The 23,348-nt window shown below is 42.3% G+C and overlaps 1 protein-coding gene across 3 annotated transcripts in view; it reads left to right on the forward strand.

Moving 5' to 3' along the window:
• Positions 1-326: 326 nt before the first annotated feature.
• Positions 327-23,348, forward strand: part of GABRB3 (gamma-aminobutyric acid type A receptor subunit beta3) — a 225,778-nt gene continuing 202,756 nt past the window's right edge. Inside the window, 3 exon segments of one of the 3 annotated variants that reach the window (NM_001131305.1) lie at positions 327-438; positions 1,305-1,396; positions 1,608-1,675. In NM_001131305.1, coding sequence (NP_001124777.1) covers positions 359-438; positions 1,305-1,396; positions 1,608-1,675 — 240 coding nt within the window. In that variant the 5' untranslated portion in view covers positions 327-358. 3 annotated transcript variants of the gene reach the window in all.

Here is a 23,348-nt window from a genome sequence, read left to right on the forward strand (position 1 = left end):
ATGACAATCCAGTCTCCAAGTCTGGCTGGGATTCCAGTTTGCTGATAAAACACATATTCAGGCCTCACTTAACCATCCATTATATCTGTATATATGTGAGAAGAAAGGGCTCAGTGCTTCCAAGAAATGTTCAGGAGTGAGGGTAAGAGGTGCAGTTTAAGGAGCAGCTGTTAAAAAAATGGTCCAATTTTATAAATGAAAAATCGGGCCGCCACGCCAGGGGCTGGAAGACGGGTCAGGCGGGAAAGCCTGGGGGTGGGGGTGGGGGTAGGGGCGGGGATCCCCGCGTCGCCGTTTGAATGCTCGGAGACTAGTGGGGAGAGCGGATCCCAGCAGGTTAGGCCGGAGGAACAGCGCCATGTGCTCCGGGCTCCTGGAGCTCCTGCTGCCCATCTGGCTCTCCTGGACCCTGGGGACCCGAGGCTCTGAGCCCCGCAGGTGAGGCGGGGGCTTCCCGGCGTTCTGCAGGCACCGTCGGGAGGCGGCGGCACGCAGTCCGGCGGGCAGAGGCGCGGCACCCGGGGGCTCTCGGGCTGCGCTGCAGCGGGCGGTGGTCGTCGTGCGGGGCCAACTTCTGGGGCCGGGGTAGGCGGGCAGCGTTTCCGCCGCCGCTTATGCCAGCGCCGAGGCTGGCGACATTCCCCGCACTCGCCCGGCCGCCGAGAGCCCAGAGAAGCCGGCTCAGTGGCCGACCCCCCGCCCCTCCCGACTCCGCGCAGCCGCGGCTCTGCTCGCAGCGTCCGGCCCGGGTCGCCCCCGCACTCCGCGGTCCCAGAGGTCCGAGTCCCGTGCGGCGGCCGCCGAGGCGGGAGGGGAGCGCCCAGGGCCTCGGACTCGGGCCGCGGCGAGCGTGGGGGAGGGCAGGGTGCGCGGAGCGGCGGCTCCGCCTCCGACTCTCCGGCCTCCTCCCCCGCCCCGCGCCCGCGCGCGCTCCTCCCTCCCCGCTCCTCCCTCCTCTCCCAGCGCCCGCTCCTCCCCCTCCTCCCCTCCCCCTCCGCCCTCCTCCGCTCCGGGCCAGCGCGGCGGCGGCGGCGGCAGCAGCAGGAGCAGCCCCGGCTGCGGGTCGCGACGGCGGCGGGGCGCCCCCTCCCCCGTGCCGGGGCGCGGCGGAGGGATGTGGGGCCTTGCGGGAGGAAGGCTTTTCGGCATCTTCTCGGCCCCGGTGCTGGTGGCTGTGGTGTGCTGCGCCCAGAGGTAGGGTCGCGGGTGGGCCGGCGGGCGGCGGGCAGGGCGCGGAGTGCGCGGGGCGCTGGCGGCTGAGCCGCCCCTGACCCTGCTCTCTGTGCTCCGCGTTCCTCCCCCAGTGTAAACGATCCCGGGAACATGTCCTTTGTGAAGGAGACGGTGGACAAGCTGTTGAAAGGCTACGACATTCGCCTGAGACCCGACTTCGGGGGTAAGTGGGCTGCGCGTGGCCGCTGCGGGAAGCGCGACCCACGGCGGCGGCGGCCTGGGCGGAGGGAGGCGGGGGCCGCATCAGCGGAGCCGCGGCGGGTGGGGGTGGGGGCCCGTCGCCCGCGCCCCTCCCGGGATAGCCCCCAGTCCTCAGAGCCGCCCGCGCCCCGCCTCGGAGCTGGGCTGATCGCCGTGTCCTGCGCTTCCCGCAGGTCCCCCGGTCTGCGTGGGGATGAACATCGACATCGCCAGCATCGACATGGTTTCCGAAGTCAACATGGTGAGTGCCCGCCCTCCCAGGGCGGTCCCTGAGCCCCCGGCCCGCTGTCTGGGATCACAGGCGTCCACAGTGCTGGGCCGGAGGCCTCTTCGGCCGGGGCCGAGTTTTCCCGGCCCGCAGAGGGAGCCGCGCTCCCGGGCGCCGGCCCCTCGCTTGCCCGGCTCCCTGCACCCGCCCCGGGCGCTCGGGGGCCGGGCTGGCGTCGGAGACGCGAGGGCGCACCCTTCCTGCGGAGGGGTCCTGGCCGGCCTAGTGCACCCGTCTGCCGCTGCCAGTGGGCTCTCAGCTCCTCCAGCGCTCTGTCGTCTGGTCCCGAGGTTTCCCGAGCGCTGTCTCGCCTCCTTAGCAACAGGCGCTGGGGAACCGGGAGAGGCGAGATGTGGGGGTGGCTCCTATAGTCTAGGTAAGAGGTACTTAAGGTTTCCTTTGCTGTCGTTTGGAAAGAGATGCTGGCTGCAGGAAAGGGGAACGAAGACGGTGGTCTGTGCGTTCCAGGGGTGTCTCTGCGGTTTTTCCAAGGCTGTCTCCTGGACTGGGAGACCCGGGCCCGGCACAGCCAGTCTCTGTCCGAGGTGCTGACAGGCTTCCGCTGCTTCAGAGAGCGGGAGGCCGCGCCTAGGCGGGCTCTCAGAGGAGCCGCTCTGCCGGGAGAGTCGGAGGCTGGTGACCCAGTGTCACTTGGGTCTTCTGTGAATGCAGACTGGATTCAATATTCTGACCTGTGGGAAGCGGAGGTCAGTACCCCGAGGTGCGAAGCGGGCTTTTGCCAGGAGCGCTTTAGGACGCCAGGGAATCAGGAGAAGGATGGCTCTTTCATTTGTTAATTGAGCTGAAACGCCGTGGGATTTGAAAACTAGTTTAGTTTTCTGCTGAGGGACACTGTAGGAGGAGCATTTGTAAACAATATATTTTTTTTTGGAAGAAATCTTTTGGCAACTTTTCTTTCGGACATACAACATTGAGAATACAGTGAGACATGGTTTTAGATCCACTCGGTAGGCTTCTTAACTCTCGTGTACGTCGGAATCACGTGGGCAAACTTGCTTTAAATGCACGCCTGCTAGTTCCTCACTCCAAGGGATTCTGATCAAGATAGGCGGAGTCTTGGGGTCTCTGCATTTAAAACTACTTCTTCAAATATTTTGAAGCGGGTATTTTGTGGACAATATTTTAAGGAACTTTGCAGTAAGTCACAGATATATGAATATATACAAATAAAGTAAAACTATTTTTAAAAATAGACGTTAGTGAGATACTTTTAAAATACCTACCACTAAGGATGTTGTAGGAAGAAACTTTTGACCACGCCAAGCTGTTCTCATTAATTTTTCACTGTTAATCTAAAGCTTTTAAATTTACAATCCCATGTATTTAAAAATGTACTTTTTTCCAAAGTATATCACTTAGGACATTTGTAAGTCAAATATTGTATCAGTAAAAGTGTTAGCAAGAAACACAGAAGGAATGTAACTGCATAAATTATCTTACAATAAAAATTAACATTATGTCTATTTTACTTTTTATGTAATACTATAAAAATAATTTTACTCAAAATGTTTGTTTTATGTTTTTAAGGAAACAAGTTAATACATTTAAGATCCACACTCTGTGATCTGTGATTTTCTCAACTGGGGACTGCACATTCTCTAGAGAAGACAATTTAGTACAGAAGTTAATTGATTACTTAGTGGATTATTATGTCAAAAATAATTATGTCGGAGGATGGCAGGTGGAAGAGAAAATGTATTGATTTGGCCCTTTAAGAACTCTACACAATAGTAGAATAATTCGGGGAGTGAGGAGAGTGTGCTGTTACACATCATCACATATTTGTTTGAGTTATTTTTTAAACTTAGTTTTCCAGTTGTTCTGGCATCATGCTGACAGTTGGTACGTTTAAAAACTTCATCAATGTTTGCGTAATTTGTAGTCTATGATTTGAAGTGTCTCAATTTTCTCTGAACCCAGTAACAGAAAGACAAATGGAAGATACAAGCCATTGTATTGAACAATCTTTAAGTGTATATTCCATAACCACTAGGTATGCATAGCATGCCAAAATATACTTGTATGCATTTTTTTTGCATTCTTATGACAATAATATTTCTGGCTCTGTAAACACACACCTATTATAAACAAATATTGAGGATCCCAGTAGGATTGGAGACTGAAGGCTATTGGGCAGATGTGAATGTCAGCCATTTAAAATATCTTCCTCCCACAAGCAGATTGGTCACATCATGTTTTAGAAAAATCTGATTTTCCTTAAAATATTTGTGCATGATAATAGCTGTGGTATTTCACCTGTTCCTAAAGGAACCTCAAATAGAGCAATGGTTAAATATCATTTAGGGACTCACGTTTTACAGGGAAAGAATAGAAAATATATGAGCATAGGATTAGAGCTGCCACTCAGTCAATGTTGTTTGAAAACAGTAAAATCTATTCATGAGCTTTATTAATCACCTTACTGGTCACACAAAACTAAGTGTGGTAAGTTATGAAACTCAATAAGAAATGGTCTCACTTTAAGTGTGTTGTGACTCTTAGAGCAGATATGACAAACGCTTGTTCACAGGTAGGATGTGGCAAGTCCCATTAGAGGAACAAGTGACAGAGGCACACAGAAGAGAGAGGGAGGGAGGAGAAGGGATGAGAGAAGCTGGCTGGGAGGAAGGAGGTATTTGATGTGGAAACTTTCATGAAATAAATTATGTTTAAATTGTGTGAGGGGTATGAATAGAATTCTGACTGGCTTACTTGAAGGAGGATATTCTGGGTTAGGAAAGAAAATGGCAGAGTTACGAAGGGGTGGATGAGCAAGATCAGAGATTTAGAAGGGGAGATTCCAGAGACGAAGTTGGGAAAGCAAGACAAACCCATGTGCACCTAGGCCGTTCTGCAGGAGGCCAAGGACTTCACATGATAATTTCAGGAAATAAGGAGCCTATAAATGGTAAAGGTTTTAAAGCAGGTAATTGACATGATTTGAGATATGGCATAAGATGACTATTTTGGCCAAAATGTTAATTTAGAGAGAGGATTAGTGATGGTGAGGTAGAATGAATGAGGGATAAATGATCTTGGAAGATTCTTTCTTGAAATTTTCCCCTCAGGTTTTGATAGATGCATTTTTGAAAACGTGTATTTAGTGAAATAAATACAAATTCACCAAAGTTCAAAACAAGGACTTTGAAAACCACGTGTATCTCAAAATGGGGAGAGATGTGTATGCATTTGTTCATGAGTTTTTTGAGGGTGATTGCAGAGAACAGTAACGGTACTACACAAGAATGATGCTGTTGTTGCTTTTTGCTTTAAACAATTGTAGACTCCAGTCGTTATCTACTGGTAGCGTGTGTAGATGATGCCTCCAAAAAATGTCTCCGATCTCAAATAAACACATATATAGATCAGTTATGCATGTAAATGCATATCTCATCATTCATTTTGGTGTTTTGTGGAAACAATCTAGGAAGGGATTTGAATGTTTTAATATTTAGTATTGGTTTTGCCATAGCTTGCTTCATGGATAGTGGAGTTATAAATTTCCATTTTTTTCTGAATCTTTTAATGTTTCTTTTCATACATTCTTTTTTTTAAATTAGCTGACCAGATACTTGTCAAAGAACATTTTGTTTTGTGTAACTTCCCTCTTGTTTCTCTTAGAGCCTATTTAAAATTTTAGATAATCTATAAAAATTATACATGGCTAGATAATTATTGAGATTTAGTTTGTATATTTCTTTAAGTGAGGTTGCATGTGTCCAAGAACACTGTCTGCTGAAAATTACTGTGTGTTATAATTTTGGTGCTTACCAGTGGTTCTAGTGAACAATAAATGTGTTGAGTAGATAGATGAAGAGATCAACAAATGGAAAAACTATTGCAAGTATAGGAAACATAAAATATTGAAAAATAAAACAATTAGGGATTTTTAACTTAAAAACAGTATTTTAAAATATGAGTTTTAAAAAATTTATTAAAATGAGCCATTGTTTGATCTGTTAATTTGGAGAAGTTACATGTACTTACTTTTTACTTCATTAACTATCTGGCATTAGGGACATAAAACTAGATTCAGACTCTAGTGATAGTAATGATAATTCCTGTGATTTAACTTGCACTTTGCTATTACTTCATACTTAATTAATCCATTAAAATTAACTCAATCCTAATGAAAGTGTAACTACAGGACTTTTTTTCCTCATTTCATGTGTATAAATAATAAATTATTGTTTTTTGTTTTTAAAAATTAGGGTTCCTTTTGGGTAACATACAATGTGTATTTTTAGTTATCATGAAACATACTCATCCATTATGCTTGCTGTTTTGTGTTCACTTCTCACTTGTTGCATTTTCTTCTCATAAAATCCATTTTTTAATGTCTAAGTGTGAAATAAGTGTGCATATGAACATAATTTTAGCACATTTCAAGAAGCAGCTTTGGAGCTGTATCACTACTAAATGGATACAGTCATACCCATGTACAAAAATCACACACACACACACACATTTGCACTATTATTTTATGTTTTTCTTTCTTTTTGGAAGAGGGGCAAAGAGGAGAGGCAGATTCAGGCTAGAGTGAGCTAGGATTAGAGGTTTGGAAAATGCAGCTTTTAGACATCTTTTGACGAAATTTGTGTTAATTAGTCCTCCTTCCCCCTACTTCAGGGTCTAGAAGCTGCTTTGCCATCGGTGAGTGCTGAATGAACACAGGACATCCAGTCCCTGGCTAGGTTCTCAGGCAGGAGGAGCTGAATCCCAGGGGTCCATGTAGTGTGTTTAAAAAAAGCCTTATAGTATTGGGAGCTATGGGTTCTGTTTCCAAGTCCGTGGGAACATCTAGCCTCAGGCAAGTCACTTAATCCTCAGGAATTCAGTCGGAGGTTTCCAGATGCTCATTGTGTGGGGACACAATTGATACCAAAGTGATATCATAAGAGGCTGAGCTCTACAGAGAAAATCTCAGTGAGGACACCCACACTATCACATGTTAGCAGGCTGTCCTTTACTGATTGCTTCTGGAGAGGCCTGGGCCATATTCAGAGTTTGCATATGAATTGCTATTAGCAGTTTAAAGGTAGGAAATGCGCTAATGTTCTTATTACAAAGCACGCTGGGGGGATGACTCAGCAGAAAGGAAGTTTCCCTGACCCAGTTGGGGTTGGAAAACTGCTTACATGGAAGGCACTTCAGGGGTAAGGTCCAGGGTGTGTGTCTGTGCTTGGCTCTAGGTTGCTCCATTTGGGAGGTAAGGGTGTTTATTGAGCACATTACTTTTCACTGACAGTATGTTTCATGCATAAGTTATGATCATAACATCAATGCTGGGGCACTGATAAGAAAGCATATAATGAACTTCAGAGATGGATGACAATAATACCTTATATAATATGCTCTTTAGTAAGAGAGGCTTGTGTTTAATGTTAGAACATATGGTATAGAGAGCAAAAAGAGAATGCTTTTTGCCTTTCCCCTCAGGGAGGTTGTAAAGCTTATGTTACATCTCTTAAAAAAATGGATCTTACATGCATGGTCCTGTTGTGGATGGCCTCTTGCTTGAGCCTGTGCTGGGCTCTAGGATCTTATGGCATGTTGTCTTTAGTTTGAAGTGATGGGGCAAATCTGCTTATTTACATGTAGTTAAAGAATTAACTACATGTAAATAAGTTAAATAAGTCTGGTAAATTGCAGTTGGAATTGCAGTTGCCAAATTATGACTGGTGTCTGTCTTTGACTCCAACATTTGTTTTTTCCAAAGATAAAATATTCTGCTTATATTTCCATGGATAGTGGTAAATAAAATGAGTTCAAAAAGATAGCTGTTGCTTCTTGGGCTACTTGCCAAATGAAGGTATCTTGTAGATTTGATCTTCATTTAAATGAAGAATGGAGTAGATGTTAATGAGGAGGGCAGTGTTCTTTTAATGAAATGCATGAAGGAACAAAAGAAATGGAGAAGTGTCAATAGCAGGTGTAGAGTTCTCCTAGGGTGTCACATCTCTTGGAAAGAAAGGCTCATGTTTGGGACTGCAGACTTCTTGATTTTCACAAGGAAAACCATCTGAATTCATCAACTGACTTTTCAGAATCTAATATGAGTGCAGCTCTTCTTTTTCTTCTATGGGTAACTGAACCTTTCTTACTCATAGCAGTCTGTGTCTTATGCATGCTGATCATTGCATTTTGATGACTACCAAACATTTGGAATAAATAAATGAAGCCCATCAAACATTTGAAATCTTTTGTCATTCGTATTGAGGTGTGACCTAGGGAGTTGGTAACTGACAGTTTTACACCATTCTGCGGTTTATAAAATGCTTCAGGTATTATGTCACATTTGATTATCAAACTTGATCCATCAGCTGGTGATGTAGGTAACAGAGGTGTTAACCTCATCTCCATTTTTTAGATGAGGAAATAGGCTCGGAAATAGCACCGACTTTCTCACTCTTACTGCACGACAAAGCTGGGACCTGGTTCTGCTTCTTTGATCTTTCTACCTTGTCATGCTACAGGACAACAAAAGATGCTCCATTAAGGGCTCACGGGAGTTTATCTTCTTCCATGACCTTCGTTGCTGTCTAAATTAGACATTTCCCTTTCTGCGTTTCTGTGAAAACTTATTCTTTCCTGCAAAACTTATTATAGTGTTAAATGTTCTTTGGGTGTGGTTGTTTGTTTAGCCTTTCTTCTCCATCTCTCTCCATTAGAGCATACACTCCGTGAGGCAGGGCTGTTTCTATGAGCGGTTCTTTGCATAGGATCCAATATTTGATAGGTACCTTTTCAATATTTGTGGAAAGGAACGTATGAATGAAGAATAAACAAATGAATAAATATATAAGTGCATGAAGAAAGTGATATGTAAATTTTCAATGAAATACTTTTATATCTCGGAATTTGGGCTCAGGACAGAGAAGAATCTTACAGGCTAAATGTGATGTATACAGTGTTTACTTTAGAGGACATAATTCAACCATAATTTGTGTGATTGCACCCAATTATAATACCACCAACCAAAGATCACAAAGTCTGTAAAGTATTCTGTAGCTGGTACCTCTTTCACTGGGGAACTTTTATGCTAATTTCAAAGCAGAAAGAAGAGTAAAGGATTGCAGTGTTCTCTCAAAATTTAGCCTATGTAAGTGCTGGTGAGGATATTCTAAGCACCAATCGCTGGTTCCTTTGTACACTGAAAGTTTTGTATCTCCTTAGAAAATATATGAGGGTGGAGCTTTCGTATATTATAGGCAAGTTTTGACTTTTTTTTTTTTTGAGACGGAGTCTTGCTCTGTCACCCCGGCTGGAGTGCAGTGGTGCGATCTTGGCTCACTGCAAGCTCCGCCTCCCGGGTTCACGCCATTCTCCTGCCTCAGCCTCCCGAGTAGCTGGGACTACAGGTGCCCGCCACCATGCCCAGCTAACTTTTTGTGGTTTTAGTAGAGACGGGGTTTCACCGTGTCAGCCAGGATGGTCTCGATTTCCTGACCTCGTGATCCACCCGCCTCGGCCTCCCAAAGTGCTGGGATTACAGGTGTGAGCCACCGTGCCTGGCCTTGACGTTCTTTTTATACAGGGATTCTTTGGGCTTTGTCTTCCCTTCCCCCTGCCCACTCAGCAGTGCAGTGGAGCAGAGGTGGTTTTCATTTGTTTGCAAGTTTCTGGTGCAACTTACTTCTGGGCCATTTATGCTAGCCTTTAAGAGGATTGTCTAGCTGCAAAATTTGGAAGAAGAGGACTAAGATAGGTCTCTTGGCGATTTGCTCAGTGCCATTCAATCAAGATAGAGTGAGTCTCTTGATCTCTGTAGCTGGAAATGTAGATTGCCCCTCATTCCTTTGTAGTCAGGAGACCACATCCAGAATTAGAAGCCATATGTAAACGTTAACTAATGTATCTCTTTTTGCATTTTTCTGCTGAACTTAAACATCACACAGAAGCATTTACTACAGATATCAAAAACTTTGGCATGTGCGGTACTAACATTTCACATGAATAAGAATAAGATTAAAATCTGAGAACATCGCAGTTCTTTAAGTGTCCTAATTTGTTTTTAAAAGCGGATATGAATTCTATTGATTACATCATCATCATGTTTTACCCCAGTTCTACAATAAAAGATTCCTTTTATGTAACTGCTGAATCCACATGCCATGATTCATGACACTATATATATTATATTTTTATATATATATATATATTTTTTTTTTTTTTTTGAGACCGAGTCTCTCACTGTCGCCCAGGCTGGAGTGCAATGGTGCAATCTCAGCTCACTGCAACCACCGCCTCCTGGGTTCAAGCAATTCTCTTGCCTCAGCCTCTCCAGTAGCTGGGATTACAGGCGCATGCCACCATGCCCGGCTAATTTTTTAATTTTTATTTTTAGTAGAGACGGGGTTTCACCATGTTGGCCAGGCTGGTCTTGAACTCCTAACCTCAGGTGATCCACCTGCCTCAGCCTCCCAAAGTGCTGGGATGACAGGTGTGAGCCACCGTGCCCGGCCCATTTGTTTTGTTTTATTTTGTATTAACTTTAAAAATTACAAAATCTGCTAGCTTAAAATGATATAACCCTGACTGTGTTTGCCATATATGTATAAAATATTTGTCAGTTAGCTCAACATCACATCACTGTTCTTTTCAATTTTATTTGTTTGAATAAGACTTTACAATAATTAGTTTTAATGAGCAGCAGGAACAAGTTTTCTGGGTCATCCATTATTCCATGGTGTGTGTGTGTGTGTGTGTGTGTGTGTATCTATGCAGACCAAAAATGTTTGTGAAAGAACAAAACCAATTTGGATAATTTATTGTAATATTGTTAATTTTTGCCGATTATGCTGACTGTAATTCTCTATGTGAGAGACAAATCCATATGTCAGGTCAAAAGTATACTAGAATGGCCACAGAGCACAGTTCTTGCCATGTAGGTTATACTTGGTAAATATTTGTTGAGTGAATTCTTGGAGTCAATGGCCCTTGCAGTAAAGGTGTATCTTTGGAACTGTTTTTTTGCAGAGATTCTCTTTTTTGGGTGTTTAGCCCATAAAATTAACCGTAACTTTAAACATGAAGATCCCTGTGAACTTGTCCCAGAAAAAATATCTGAGTTGTGGAAAACAGTGCCATCCCTATGGCCCAGACCAGTGGTTCCAAAGCTATGGGCCAAGAACCCTTGGGAGGCGTTGGAGTTACTGCCAGGTGCCCTCCAAGTATAATTTCTCACCACTGATACACGCTGAAGGCGCAGAGTCCACAATTAGGGCAGGGCCTGCAAAATGCCTTGCCTTTCCAAGGCAGTATGCATGCTAGAAAGGGGGCGGGGATACCTGTCTGAAGACCTGGATTGATTGTGCGATATTCTTTGTTGAGGCTGTTAAACATTCTGCAGTTAACTCATTGGTATGAGGGTATATTGGACTGTGCCATTGAATGAGTTTTCATTTCTGAATCTTTCTTTTGATTTGGCCCTGGGCAGTAAAATTCCCTGTGAGGTGTCATTCCTTGTGGCATGGACTAAAACAATGGTTGCTTGGAGAACACCGTCCTATAGAATGTTAATGTGTGTCCTGTAATCATTCCCTGTGAGATGTCATTCCTTGTGGCATGGACTAAAACAATGTTGCTTAGAGAACACCGTCCTATAGAACGTTAATGTGTGTCCTGTAATCTAAGTGTTTCTGCTCAAATAATATTGGAAATTATGGCCAACACATAAAATAGGTTTCTTTGCTGCAGGAATTGTCAGGTTCTTTAATACATTAATGATTTTGTAAATCTTCATGAGTGGGTGAAGAATTCAACGTTTTCCAGATGTATTTGACTGGAAATTTTTTTTCTTTGTGAAGGGGTGAGGGGCCCTTAATTAGCACTTCTTCACGAAGGTTTTGGTAGAATACAGTTTAAGAAATATGGGCCTAAAGGACTGTACAGAATGGTCTTCCATATTAATGACAATAGCAGAGAAGAGTACTGTATTAGCAAAGCCACTTTGACTGACAGTGCCCACATCGTTGAAGGCAAAATTTTGACAAATAATCTACCCGTTTACAAGGAGATGAATGATATTTTCCAGAAATGAAGATTAAAGCACTTGTTATAATTAATTGATTTTAAAAAATAAGATATTTTTTGTTTTACAGTAACAGTCTCTGTGACATTGAGGGGAGGTTTGTATGTATTAAGCCTTCTGATGTTCTTGTACCTATTATAAGAGTAAATGATAAAGAGGGCTGGGTGTGGGGTTTTATGCCCGTAATCCCAGCACTTTGGGAGGCCAAGGTGGATGGATTACCTGAACTCAGAAGTTCAAGACCAGCCTGGTCAACATGGCAAAACCCCATTTCTGCTAAAAATACAAAAATTAGCTGGGCATGATTGCGCTCTCCTGTAATCCCAGCTGCTCAGGAGGCTGAGTCACAAGAATCTTGAACCCGGGAGGCAGAGGCTGCAGTGAACTGAGATCGCACCACTGCACTCCAGCCTGGGCGACAGAGAGAAACTCTGTCTCTAACTAACTAACTAACTAACTAACTAACTAACTAACTAACTAAATAAGAGGGATAGAGGTGTGTGTTGAAGAGGAGAAAGTGCAAGAGGCGTCAATAATAGTAGCTTAATTTGGAGAACAAAATACGGCTCCCTGAAGCTACTGGGTGTGGCCGTGGTTGGTAGCCTTGGATACCTGGAGATTCCTCCTGGGGGCTGTAGCAGCAGGGGAAACAGGCAGTGCTCAGACACTGCCTCCCACTAGGGAGAGTCCCCTTCCATCTTTGAATATATTCTATTATATACACAGGTATGGTGACATGTAATTTATATTATATACAGTGAGAATATATAGTATAGTATATAATTTTTATATCAGTTATATTTACATATAAAATGAAATTCTGTTTGGATGAAAGATTCTAGTGATGAAAGTATTTGGCCTCCTCTGGAGGAAGTCATCTCTAAAATTTCTCTTATGACTAATATTGTATTTTTTTTTCTTTTTTTGAGATGGAGTCTTGCTGTGTCACCCAGGCTGGAGTGCAATGGCATGGTCTTGACTCACTGCAACTTCAGACTCCCGGGTTCAAGTGACTCCCCTGCCTCAGTCTCTCAAGTAGCTGGGTCTACGGGCATGTGCCACCACACCTGGCTAATTTTTTTGTATTTTTAGTAGAGACGAGCTTTCACTGTGTTGGCCAGGCTGGTCTCTAACTTCTGACCTGGTGATCCGCCCCACCTTGGCCTCCCAAAATGCTGGGATTATAGGCGTGAGCCACCGCGCCTGGCCTAATTTTGTATAATTCTATGAAGAGTGTATACCTGTTCAGGAATAGTCACTAACAGTAGCTCGGGGGCAGATGCATTTTCTGGACTGTTCTGTAAAGCACAGTACTCTCATAAGAGGACAATATTGATTAACCACCACTGCAGAGGCCTCTCTGGGACCTGGCCTGTACTTGGCTTAGGGATTGTAAAAGGCTGGTGATCATGGGTGAGTAAATGAAAGCAGATCCAGAAATTCAAAGAGATTAAAAAATGTTAATTAATTGTGGTGGGTTTTTGTTTGTTTGCTTGTGTGTGTGTGTGCGTGTGTGTGTGTTGGCATTTAGAAGCAGAGAAAACCAGTTTTTAAAAGAAGCATTCTTATTTTGGAAATACAGTGCTTATCTATGTATATCTATATCTATATCAATCAATCAATCAATCAATTATCCATTCATCTTTCTTTTTCTCCTTATGCCTGGAGAACCACTTTTCAATCATAAAATAAAGATAAAGTTTGAAGCAATACTAAATATGCTAAATAAAACATGGTTCTCCAGGCTTAAGATTTTACTTTATTATCATAAACTGTTTGGAATGTTAATTATCTAGGCAATTTCCTCCATACTTTAGGGTATTTTGCCTTTAGAGAACATAGAGGGTTTAGCTTTCAAGCTCGCCCTCTGCAGTGGAAAATCTGAGGTGTAAGAACGTTTAGATCCCAAGGAAGGGTTTGTGTGAACTCTGGCAAGTCATTCAGACTCAGTTTGATCATCTTTCTAACGAGGGTGCTGGAATGGATGCTCTCTGAGTTGCCTTGCAGCTCTGATTTCCATGTTTCTTAGAGTCCGTGAGCTGTTTGAAACATAAGGAGACCTTCTATTTGCTTTACACAGACCGCAGCTTCTTGTCATTTGATACTGCATGTGGTTTAATTGGTTGTCCACGTGGTGGTCAGTGGCACTGAGCCCATCTCCTCTGGCAGCTTGCAGTTGTGTTGTCAAAGCATGGTGGGTGTAGAACCCGGGAACTCTTATTTCAGGTTCCCTTTGCTGTGTGCTATGAGCCTCAGCTACTTTGTACATAAACAACTGGGATTTAACATCCGGATCCATGCTCAGTAATTTTCAGGTCTCAAACATAGTTGCATTAGTTTTTTTTGGTCTGAATTTAGAATTATTAGTTTGTGAATAAAACCTCCAGTGAGCTATTAAAATGTTTCTCTTGTATCCAAAGCATAACATTTCCCTTATTACCTAAGAAGAACCATCCAGTAGAGAAGTACCTTAGTTTTTGTTGTTGGGTTCCAAATTGTCCATATTCAGGTTTTTTAGAACATTTTACATACATTTAATTCATGCACCATTTTTTAATCTTTTTTGGTATTTTAGTAACAATCTTAACATTCTTTGACTTCGTAATCCAGACCAAAAGGAAGAGGACAGGGGTGTGGTCAGTATCGTCTGCAGTGCTGCACTCGGCCAGTGTGGGGCGAGGAGCCAGCATTTAATGCAGATAATTTTAAGCTTGGACCTCAATTATGGCATCTCTACAAAAAATAATGTTTTGGCTGGGCATGGTGGCTCACGCCTGTAATCCCAGCACTTTGGGAGGCCGAGGCGGGTGGATCACGAGGTCAAGAGTTCAAGACCAGTCTGGCCAACATGGTGAAACCCCGTCTCTACTAAAAATACAAAAATTAGCTGCGCCTGGTGGTGCTTGCCTGTAATCCCAGCTACTCAGGGGGCTGAGGCAGGAGAATTGCTTGAACTGGCACCCGGGAGGCGGAGGTTGCAGTGAGCCAAGATTGCGCCACTGTACTCCAGCCCGGGCTACAGAGCGAGACTCCATCTCAAAAAAAAAAAATAAATAAATAAAATAAAATTTGCTATATTCTATTTTTTTTGATTCCTAGTCTTATTAATAAAAACATTTTATATACATAAAGTCCGAGCAAGTAAACCGCTGCAGGTGTAGAGATGAAGACTTTGGTCTGCCTGTACCAGAGATGTGCAAAAAGACCAGGAAAATTGCTTGATTTTATTCTGTCAAAGGAAAAAGGTGGATGTGCCAATTATTAAGTTTTAGGAAACTACCCAGTCAGGATTAGGATTATATAGATCCAAATGTGGAGCGTGTACCAAACTTGGAAGTAGCCAGTGACCCCCACAAGCAATTTCCAGGTGTTTAACTTAGGTTTTTCCACTGTAGATGAAATCCTGTTGGTAATGGATTTAGTGTTTGTGTGGAGGAAATTACAATGTAAAGAGAGTAAATAAGTGATTTGCGCTAATTTACCACCTTGACATAATTTGTCTACAATGGTGGTGTCACATATGTTACTTAAGATTTTTTTTTTCTTTTTTCTTTTTTTCTTTTTCTCTTTCAGAAGTATGGCTGCTTCTTGCAAAGTTCAGATGCTTACAAGGGGGATGCACTTTGTTCCAAATGTAACTGCATTAGCACACCTGGGGTAGAATCAGCTCTTGAGAATTGGTGGGTGGGTACAGATTGTGGGCATTGGTTGGTTTGTTGAGATTAAGAAGAAAAGGTCAATTAATGGGGCAGATTGTCCCGCACTGGTTCTCAGCTGCCTGCCTGAATGACATTTACCTCTCCTTAGGAGATAAGCAGTGATGGCTTTACCTGCTGGTTTCTCTCTCCAAGTTTGGATACCTCATGAGTCTGTTTGGCTCAGTATTTTTTCTCTTTTTATCGCATCTCTGAGTTTCTAAAATAATTAAGGAAAATTCTCTTCTCCAACATCCTTCAGAGGAAAGCAGATGGAATTTGTTAAACAAAGGCTGACAGGAAAGCAAGCCTCTGTTAATTGACATCTAATTTCCTGATATGGCAACCTTTGCCCAAGACTATATTTGATTATGCAATAATGTGCAAACAGAAAAATCAGAACCTGCTTATGCTGCCATATTAATAGGAACCGTCAGTCAGCCAGAGAGGGACTCACACATCAGACTTACATATTACTAAACTATTTTCTGTGTATTATCACAAAAGCGTGAATGTTTCTAGATTGCAGCTCTATGGTTTTTTTTTTTTTCTGTATGGCTACTTGCATTATAAAGGAAACTGTGAAAACAACAACAATCAGAACAAAACCCTGAAATGTAAAACAAAACATGTTAGAATTCCATTATACTGATAGTGGAGCCTGTTGAGATGGTAGAGAAGAGGGCTTGTAAGGGACTGGTTTTGTGAATATGTATGGCAAAACACTAGTTTTGATGCTTCACAGTGAAGTGCTGTTAACTAATTTACACTTACTCTAACAGGTTAGTGCAAAGTGAGCTATATAGAGATTTTTAAAATTCTAGGCTTATCAAAGCACTTTGCATTTTGTAGGTTGACAGTGGGAACTAGCTGGAAGGAGGCAAAACAGTGAACTTTGCCATTTTTAATTTTCAAAATACATAATGTCACTGAATAATTACCTCTTGTATTCTCTGCTATGACTTGACTTTTTAGTTCAATTGCTCCGTGTTGATTAGTGTATTCTTGTACTGTCTCTTTCCTTCTAAATACTTAAGCTTTAAGAGGCACTCTATTATAACCGCTCTTGTAACTAAATGAAATGTCCAGCGACATAAATCTAAATGATGATAGTTTGGGATTTTCCACTTTTTTAGTGCCCCCGTTCAAGCTTTGCAAGTTTTTGTGACACTCATAAGTCCTCAAGGCCACATTAAAGTTACTGAAGAAACTCATGAAGAGAATGTTTGGTTTGAGCCCAGGAGTGAGTGAGCGAGCAATTGAGCGTGCCAGGCAAGGAATGTGTGAAGAATGAATAATTACAGCCCCTAGGGACACTGTTGGGCCGTGGTTGCAGGGCAGGAGTGAAGAAAGGGATGAGTTTCTGGGCACTTGGCCTGGGGAGCTGACACTTAGTCCACAGCAGACTAGAAGGCATGGAAAGACCCAAGGGAACCATGGTGGGATACGAATAGCAAAAAATGGTAAAATTGGTATAAGAAACAGGAGTTTTCTTTCTTTAAATACTTGGGACACTGGGATATCTTGCTATGTTTCATCAGAAGGTAGATATATACCAGTTGCTACTGTGCCCAAAATTAAATTCTATTTAGCTCTTAGTATGTTTATCCCTGACACAAGTGAAACCGCTGAGGGTTTTGACTACCTGAAATGTTTCTACCATCATCCTTCTGGTGGCAACCACGTTGGGTACATAGTTTCTAAGAGGGTTACAACCTGCAAGGAGCTGGTGCAGAAGAATCTCCAGGGGTTTTCAGAGCTGCAAACTTATGGGATGCTTAGACACCTGCTCTGTTCAGATGTGATGAAAGGGAGGAAAGCAGGTAGGAGAATGGTTAAGTAGAAAGAAGTGAGGCAGACATTCTCCTTTACTTAGCTGTGAACTCTATACATGATCTGTACACCCATGGGTTTTTATACATAGCACATATGTGACTTTATATATAACACATATGTGAGATTACATTTTTATATTTTTTTAACATTGTGTCAGGTGCGGGAACTTTTTACCTGTGTGGAGTGTTCTATACTTTAAAAATATTTTTTTTTGTGACAGGATCTCGCTCTGTCGCCCAGACTGTAGTGCAGTGGTGTGATCTTGGCTCACTGCAACCTCTGCCTCCTGTGCGCAAGTGACCCTCCCACCTCAGGCTCCCGAGTAGCTGGGACTACAGGTGTGCACCACTACACCTGGCTAATTTTTCTTTTTTCTTTTTTTTTTTTTAGTAGAGAGGGGGTTTCACCATGTTGCCTGGGGTGGTCTCGAACTCCTGGGCTCGTGATCCACCCACCTCGGTTTCCCCAAGTGCTGGGATTGCAGGTGTGAGCCACCATGCCCAGCCTGTTCTGTATATTTAAATTGTGAAATGAAGACCCATCTGGAGTCCATAAGATCATTATTTAGGAAATTTGATACTCATTACACTTTGACTGCTTCTACAAAGTAATGTCTATTCTTTTCCAAAATTAAAAAAAGTCCTCATGAAGAAAATTTTATAATATGTGAATACATTTGGATGTATTTCTTTTAGTTTTTCATGCACATTTAATATGTATGCACTATTATTTACACACTGTACATACAAGTTACTATCATACTTTTATATGTAACTTTATATTATAGATACTCTTGTGCTATTAAATATGTTTTACATTTATTTTAAGGGCTGTATAGTATTCCCTTGACTGGCCAAATAATGTATTTTACTTAGTAGTTTTCTATCATTGGACATTTAGATTACTTGCTCTGATTTGGTTGACTAAATAATGTTTTGATGAATATCTTTATGCCTAAGTTACTGTATGTGTTATGGATTATTTCTTTGAGATATATTTCATTAAATAAGATTACTGAGTCAAATGGTATGAATATTGTTTTAAGGTTTTTAATCCATGTAACCAAGTAGCCTTCAAGAAAAGATCTTTCACTTTGGGCTCCCATTGGAATGTCCAAGAATGTTCTATATCTATACTTCTAGAATCAATTTCTATTAGTAAATGGGAAGACAACTGTAGCCCACAAAATATTAGAATGCAAAGTAAAATTGAGTTAAATCCCCAGATATTCTGAATATTGCCATTATTCCAACATGATCTCATATAACAGTAAAAAATAACACATACTTTGGTTTTACATTAAAATTGACTTTAATTTAATTATATATTTGATATTCTGATAGGTGAGCAATAGAATACACATGTTCAAGTCATTGTTTTGTTTTAGTCATTAAGATTAATTCTAATTTCCACAGTATATCTTACACAAGAAAAGAAAAAGTTTCTCAGAAGTCAGCCCTAAGAAGTTGGGAAAAAAATTGTTAGGGGTGGCCGGGTGTGGTGGCTCACACTTGTAATCCCAGCACTTTGGGAGGCTGAGGCAGGCGGATCACGAGGTCAGGTGATGGAGACCATCCTGGCCAACATGGTGAAACCCCATCTCTACTAAAAATACAAAAAAAATTAGCCAGGCATAGTGACCTGCACCTGTAATCCCAGCTACTTGGGAGGCTGAGGCAGGCGAATCGCTTGAACCAGGGAGTTGGAGGTTGCAGTGAGCTGAGATTGCAGCACTGCACTCCAGCCTGGTGACAAAGCGAGACTCTGTCTCCAAAAAAAAAAAAAAAATTGTTAGAGGCTCTAACCGTTTTTATCTGGAGTTCCATATGGTCAGATTCCACCAAGGGATTTAAATCTGTGTTTAATCCTGTGTTTTATCTCCACGACTGAGCCGAGCCTCGACCCCTTGGGTGTTTGAGTGCATGACACAGTGGTGAAATAAAGTGTGGGTAAACTGAGGTCTCAGGCCTGGCACTGGGAGGAGCCCATCATCACTGCACACACCTCTGGGGTAAGGGGTCCACCTCCGTGTCGTTGCCTTGATCTTTGTTGGAGTGCAGTGAGGGTGTGCCAAGTGAGCACCGATTCATTGGAGGTGCTGTTTAGTGAACCATTAGTTTACTTCGCCTACATGGGTAATATTTTCGGGGACTGTTTTCCATGTAGTTAATAAGAAAAAAAAAGTCAGACGTCGTTTAATATGATTCAAAGTTTGGTCTACTGATGCAGAGACAAAATGTTAAGTGGCTATTAACATGTAATTGGGAAGGGCATTTGGACTAATTTGGATTTTTCCACATTGATTGTGAAATGAGTCAGTAACTGTTTTTCCTCCCTACCCTAATTCTTACTCCTTCCAGCATTGCCCAGAAAAGCAGCACCTTGGTGAAATCTACTCAGAAGGGACTTCACATTTCTCCAAGTCTCTCAACTACTTCTGATCTCTCTCTGTCTCTCTCTTTTCTTGTTTTACATTGTTAAGCATTTGGGCAAAGGTGCTCTTCTGCTTTTGAGAAGACCCTTGTTGCTGGTCATCTTGTCTCCCTCTCTCCCATTCTTACTCTTCCTTCTGCTCTGTCAGAAATTTTAGTTTGACTCGTCCTTAGTTGCCTGGTTCCGCCTCCCATCTTAGGCAGCAAAGAAATCTGTTTCAAGTCTCTCTATCCCCTTTAAATCATGGGTTTATATTGCTTTTTTCCAGCCTTCAAAAAGATGCTGGGGAAAATGTCCGAAGCAAGCCCACCTACTGGAGAAAATGGTCTCTGATGACAAAGTGTCTCCTAGTAAATACATTTATTATTTTATCTTCATTGTCTTCACCACCCAGAACATTCTCTGTCCTCAAGGCCTTCATCCTAACATCCCATCTTTGCTGATAGTTATGGAACTCAAGTTTTGTTTCCATCAGAAGACCAACAGCATTGGTTGCCTATAGCCTGCCCTCGCCCCAGACCAGTGTATTTCTCGCAGAGATGCTGCTCCCCGCGGAATTCACCTCTCTACCCATGCTCTATATTTGGCTTTTCCTGTACCCACATTCACTGTCTCCTTTCTAAAATGATAGCTTCCTCTCCATCAGGTTCTTTCCATTAATCTTCATATAAGAAATAGAAAGTATCTGTATTTAAAAGAGACTGGCCAATCCCTTTGCTTGGCTGCACTGCCTCTAACAGTTGAGTTCTTTTTTACAACCACCTCCCACCATGTATTTCTGGACAGTTTCTGGGACCAAAGTCAACCTATATCCTTGCCCATGCCCTAGTTATTGGCCAGGTCTCCTGAATTGTGCTTCACTTGTCACTCAGTCCCAAAGATCATCTTCATCTCTTTTTTCTTTCTCCAATATGTAATTATTCACCCAGTCTTGCCCAGTAATTTTGGTAATATAGTGAAGACCGCTCCTTTTTTCCCAGTGCCTTAGTGTGGAGCCCTCAACTGCAGTGGTCTCTGATCTGTCTTTCATCTGTGAATCTCCTGTGGTCCGGTTCCTCTTACACAGTATTATTAGTCGGTTCTTCCTGCCACTCCCAGCATAGGTAGCCCTCACGGCTCTAGAATGCCCGCTTGATGTGTGTAGTGAAGGGGTAACTGGAGCCAGTGTCTGCAGTGACGGGACACTAAGAATAAGGACCAGCTCCACCATCTGGGGAAAGTGCCTGTGGACATCCAGGCAGCCCTCAGTGCCTGGGGCAGCTCAGAAGTTAGGGAGTTCTGAGGCTCTCAAGAGGTATCAGAGCCTGCAGCGCCATTTGGTCAGTACAAGAAGCAAGATTTAGCTTTCTTTCTGAGAAAATGCTAAAACAATAGAAGAACAATAGACACCTCAAGCACGTATACTGGTAGTGATGCTATTTTGATTGAGGTGACCAGAGGCAGAAGAGGACCTAATCTTCAAGGAAAGCATTGCCCAGAGAAAGAGTGCAGCGGGGCAGACAGAGCCAGATGTTGTCCTGGCGTGCAGTGTCTCTTGGAAGGAGGATGCTCTGGGGAGCTACTATACAGCGTGCCGACTGTAGTTAATAATAACGGACATGTGAAAATTGCCAAGAGGGGATTTTAAATATTCTCACCACAAAAAATGCTAAGGATGTGAGGTGATGGATATATTCATTCGCTTGGTTGAACCATTCCACAGCATGTACACACATCAGGGCCTAATGTGGTACATCATAAATATGTACAGTTTTTATTCATAAATTAAGAATACACATGAAAAAACGCTTATTAAAGAGAGGGGTCGGGCGCGGTGGCTCACACCTGTAATCCCAGCACTTTGGGAGGCTAAGGCGAGCAGATCACGAGGTCAGGAGATCAAGACCATCCTGGCTAACATGGTGAAACCCCATCTCTACTAAATATACAAAAAATTAGCTGGGCGTGGTGGGGAGCACCTGTAGTCCCAGCTACTCGGGAGGCTGAGGCAGGAGAATCTCTTGAATCCGGGAGGTGGAGGTTGCAGTCAGCTGAAATTGCATCATTGCACTCCAGCCTGGGCGACACAGTGAGACTCCATCTCAAAATAAATAAATAAATAAATAAAATAAAGAGAGCAAGCGATCAATTCTGAAATTTTGAGAGTCTGCAGGAAGTCTGTCCATGGCTGCTAATTGCTAATCACCCTTCCCTTAGGTACTATGCTTACAAGGAGAACCAGAAAGGAAAGACAGAAAGAAGGTGTGCATGAGGAGGCTCTTGGTGTGCTAGTTAAATAACAATAGGTTGTTGATTTTTAAAAAATGTTTTAAAGCATGCTGTTTTTTATATAGAACAATTCATTTCTTGGAAGAGGCAGACATGCCACCTCAGATACATTTATATTTTTCGTTTATTAGCCTATGTTTCCTCCTTGCCAAGCACCCATTGAAAGCCATGTTACATAGTTTGTCTGAAAATCAGCAATGCATGTAAGGTTTCTAGTTTACTAGTGTGGTGCAAGAACGTGGCTTTTATTCCCAAAAAATAAAAATCTGAAATTAGCTAGGAAAGGAACAAATTTGACTGTATGAAATCTAGAGAAATGAAGGCATGATTTATGCTTGGACCAAAATTTATTTACTGGAATGCTGAATCAACAATAACATAAAGGAACCCCTTATGAGGGGTCCCCCAACATAAGGGACCCCTCATTACCAAAAATACTAATGAGTTAGATATACTATTGATTTTTTTAAGGGTGCTTTGGAAATAATAGGCTATAATGAAAATTAGGAGTCTAACGTCAAATTCTGAATCAGGAGAAGGCAGTGGAGGTGGTTACTTTCAGATTCTTTATCTCATGATCTTCTGTGTCTAGAGAGCCCTTTTTTAACGGAAGGAAATCTGATCACTGCTCTGTTATTACTGTTGGGCTGTGTTCCAGGAGTCGGAAATCGTAGCCTTTGGAACAATGCAGCTTTCCCTCTGCAATTGTTCTGGACACATTCCTGAGCATCTCTGGTTTGAATTTCCACAATGTAATTGTTGCCAGTTGATGTTTAAAAGGTTATTATTTTAAATATTTGATTAACATGAATAGTAAAACGTGCTTTGTTAAAGAAAGGAAGGAATCCTGTGAATTCTAGATAGCCTTATCATCAGAAACCATTTTTTTCCCCAAGTTGACTAAAATGGAAAATATCAGATTTTGAAGAACTTTTGTAAAAACGCATCACATATGTTTCAACATTAGCAGTTCTTCAATCTTTTGTTATCTGGAAAGATTATAAAAATCTAGAGATTTCACTATTCCTAAATGTGAATTGTATTTTATAATACAGAATTTTAGAGAAAAAAAAGGGCCAAATACTGACTTATTACTTGAGGGACTTAAGAATAAACACATCTGATTATATCATAATGAAATCTGAAAATAAATAAGTTAGGCAAAATGTCTGTAATTCATGATATTTCTGAGTTTCATTAAGTAATTAGCAAAAAAAATGTACTTTTCTTATTCATTCAATATAAGAGCTTTGCCTTGACTTCCTCACTTTCTAGCCTGCCTCACAGGTTTTTACAGGCTTTCAGATCTCTGGCAGTTTTCTACTATTTATGAGTTGAGCATTTTATGAAATTCTATTTT

The sequence above is a fragment of the Pongo abelii genome, chromosome 16 (assembly GCF_028885655.2).
Source record: "Pongo abelii isolate AG06213 chromosome 16, NHGRI_mPonAbe1-v2.0_pri, whole genome shotgun sequence".
NCBI lineage: Eukaryota > Metazoa > Chordata > Mammalia > Primates > Hominidae > Pongo > Pongo abelii.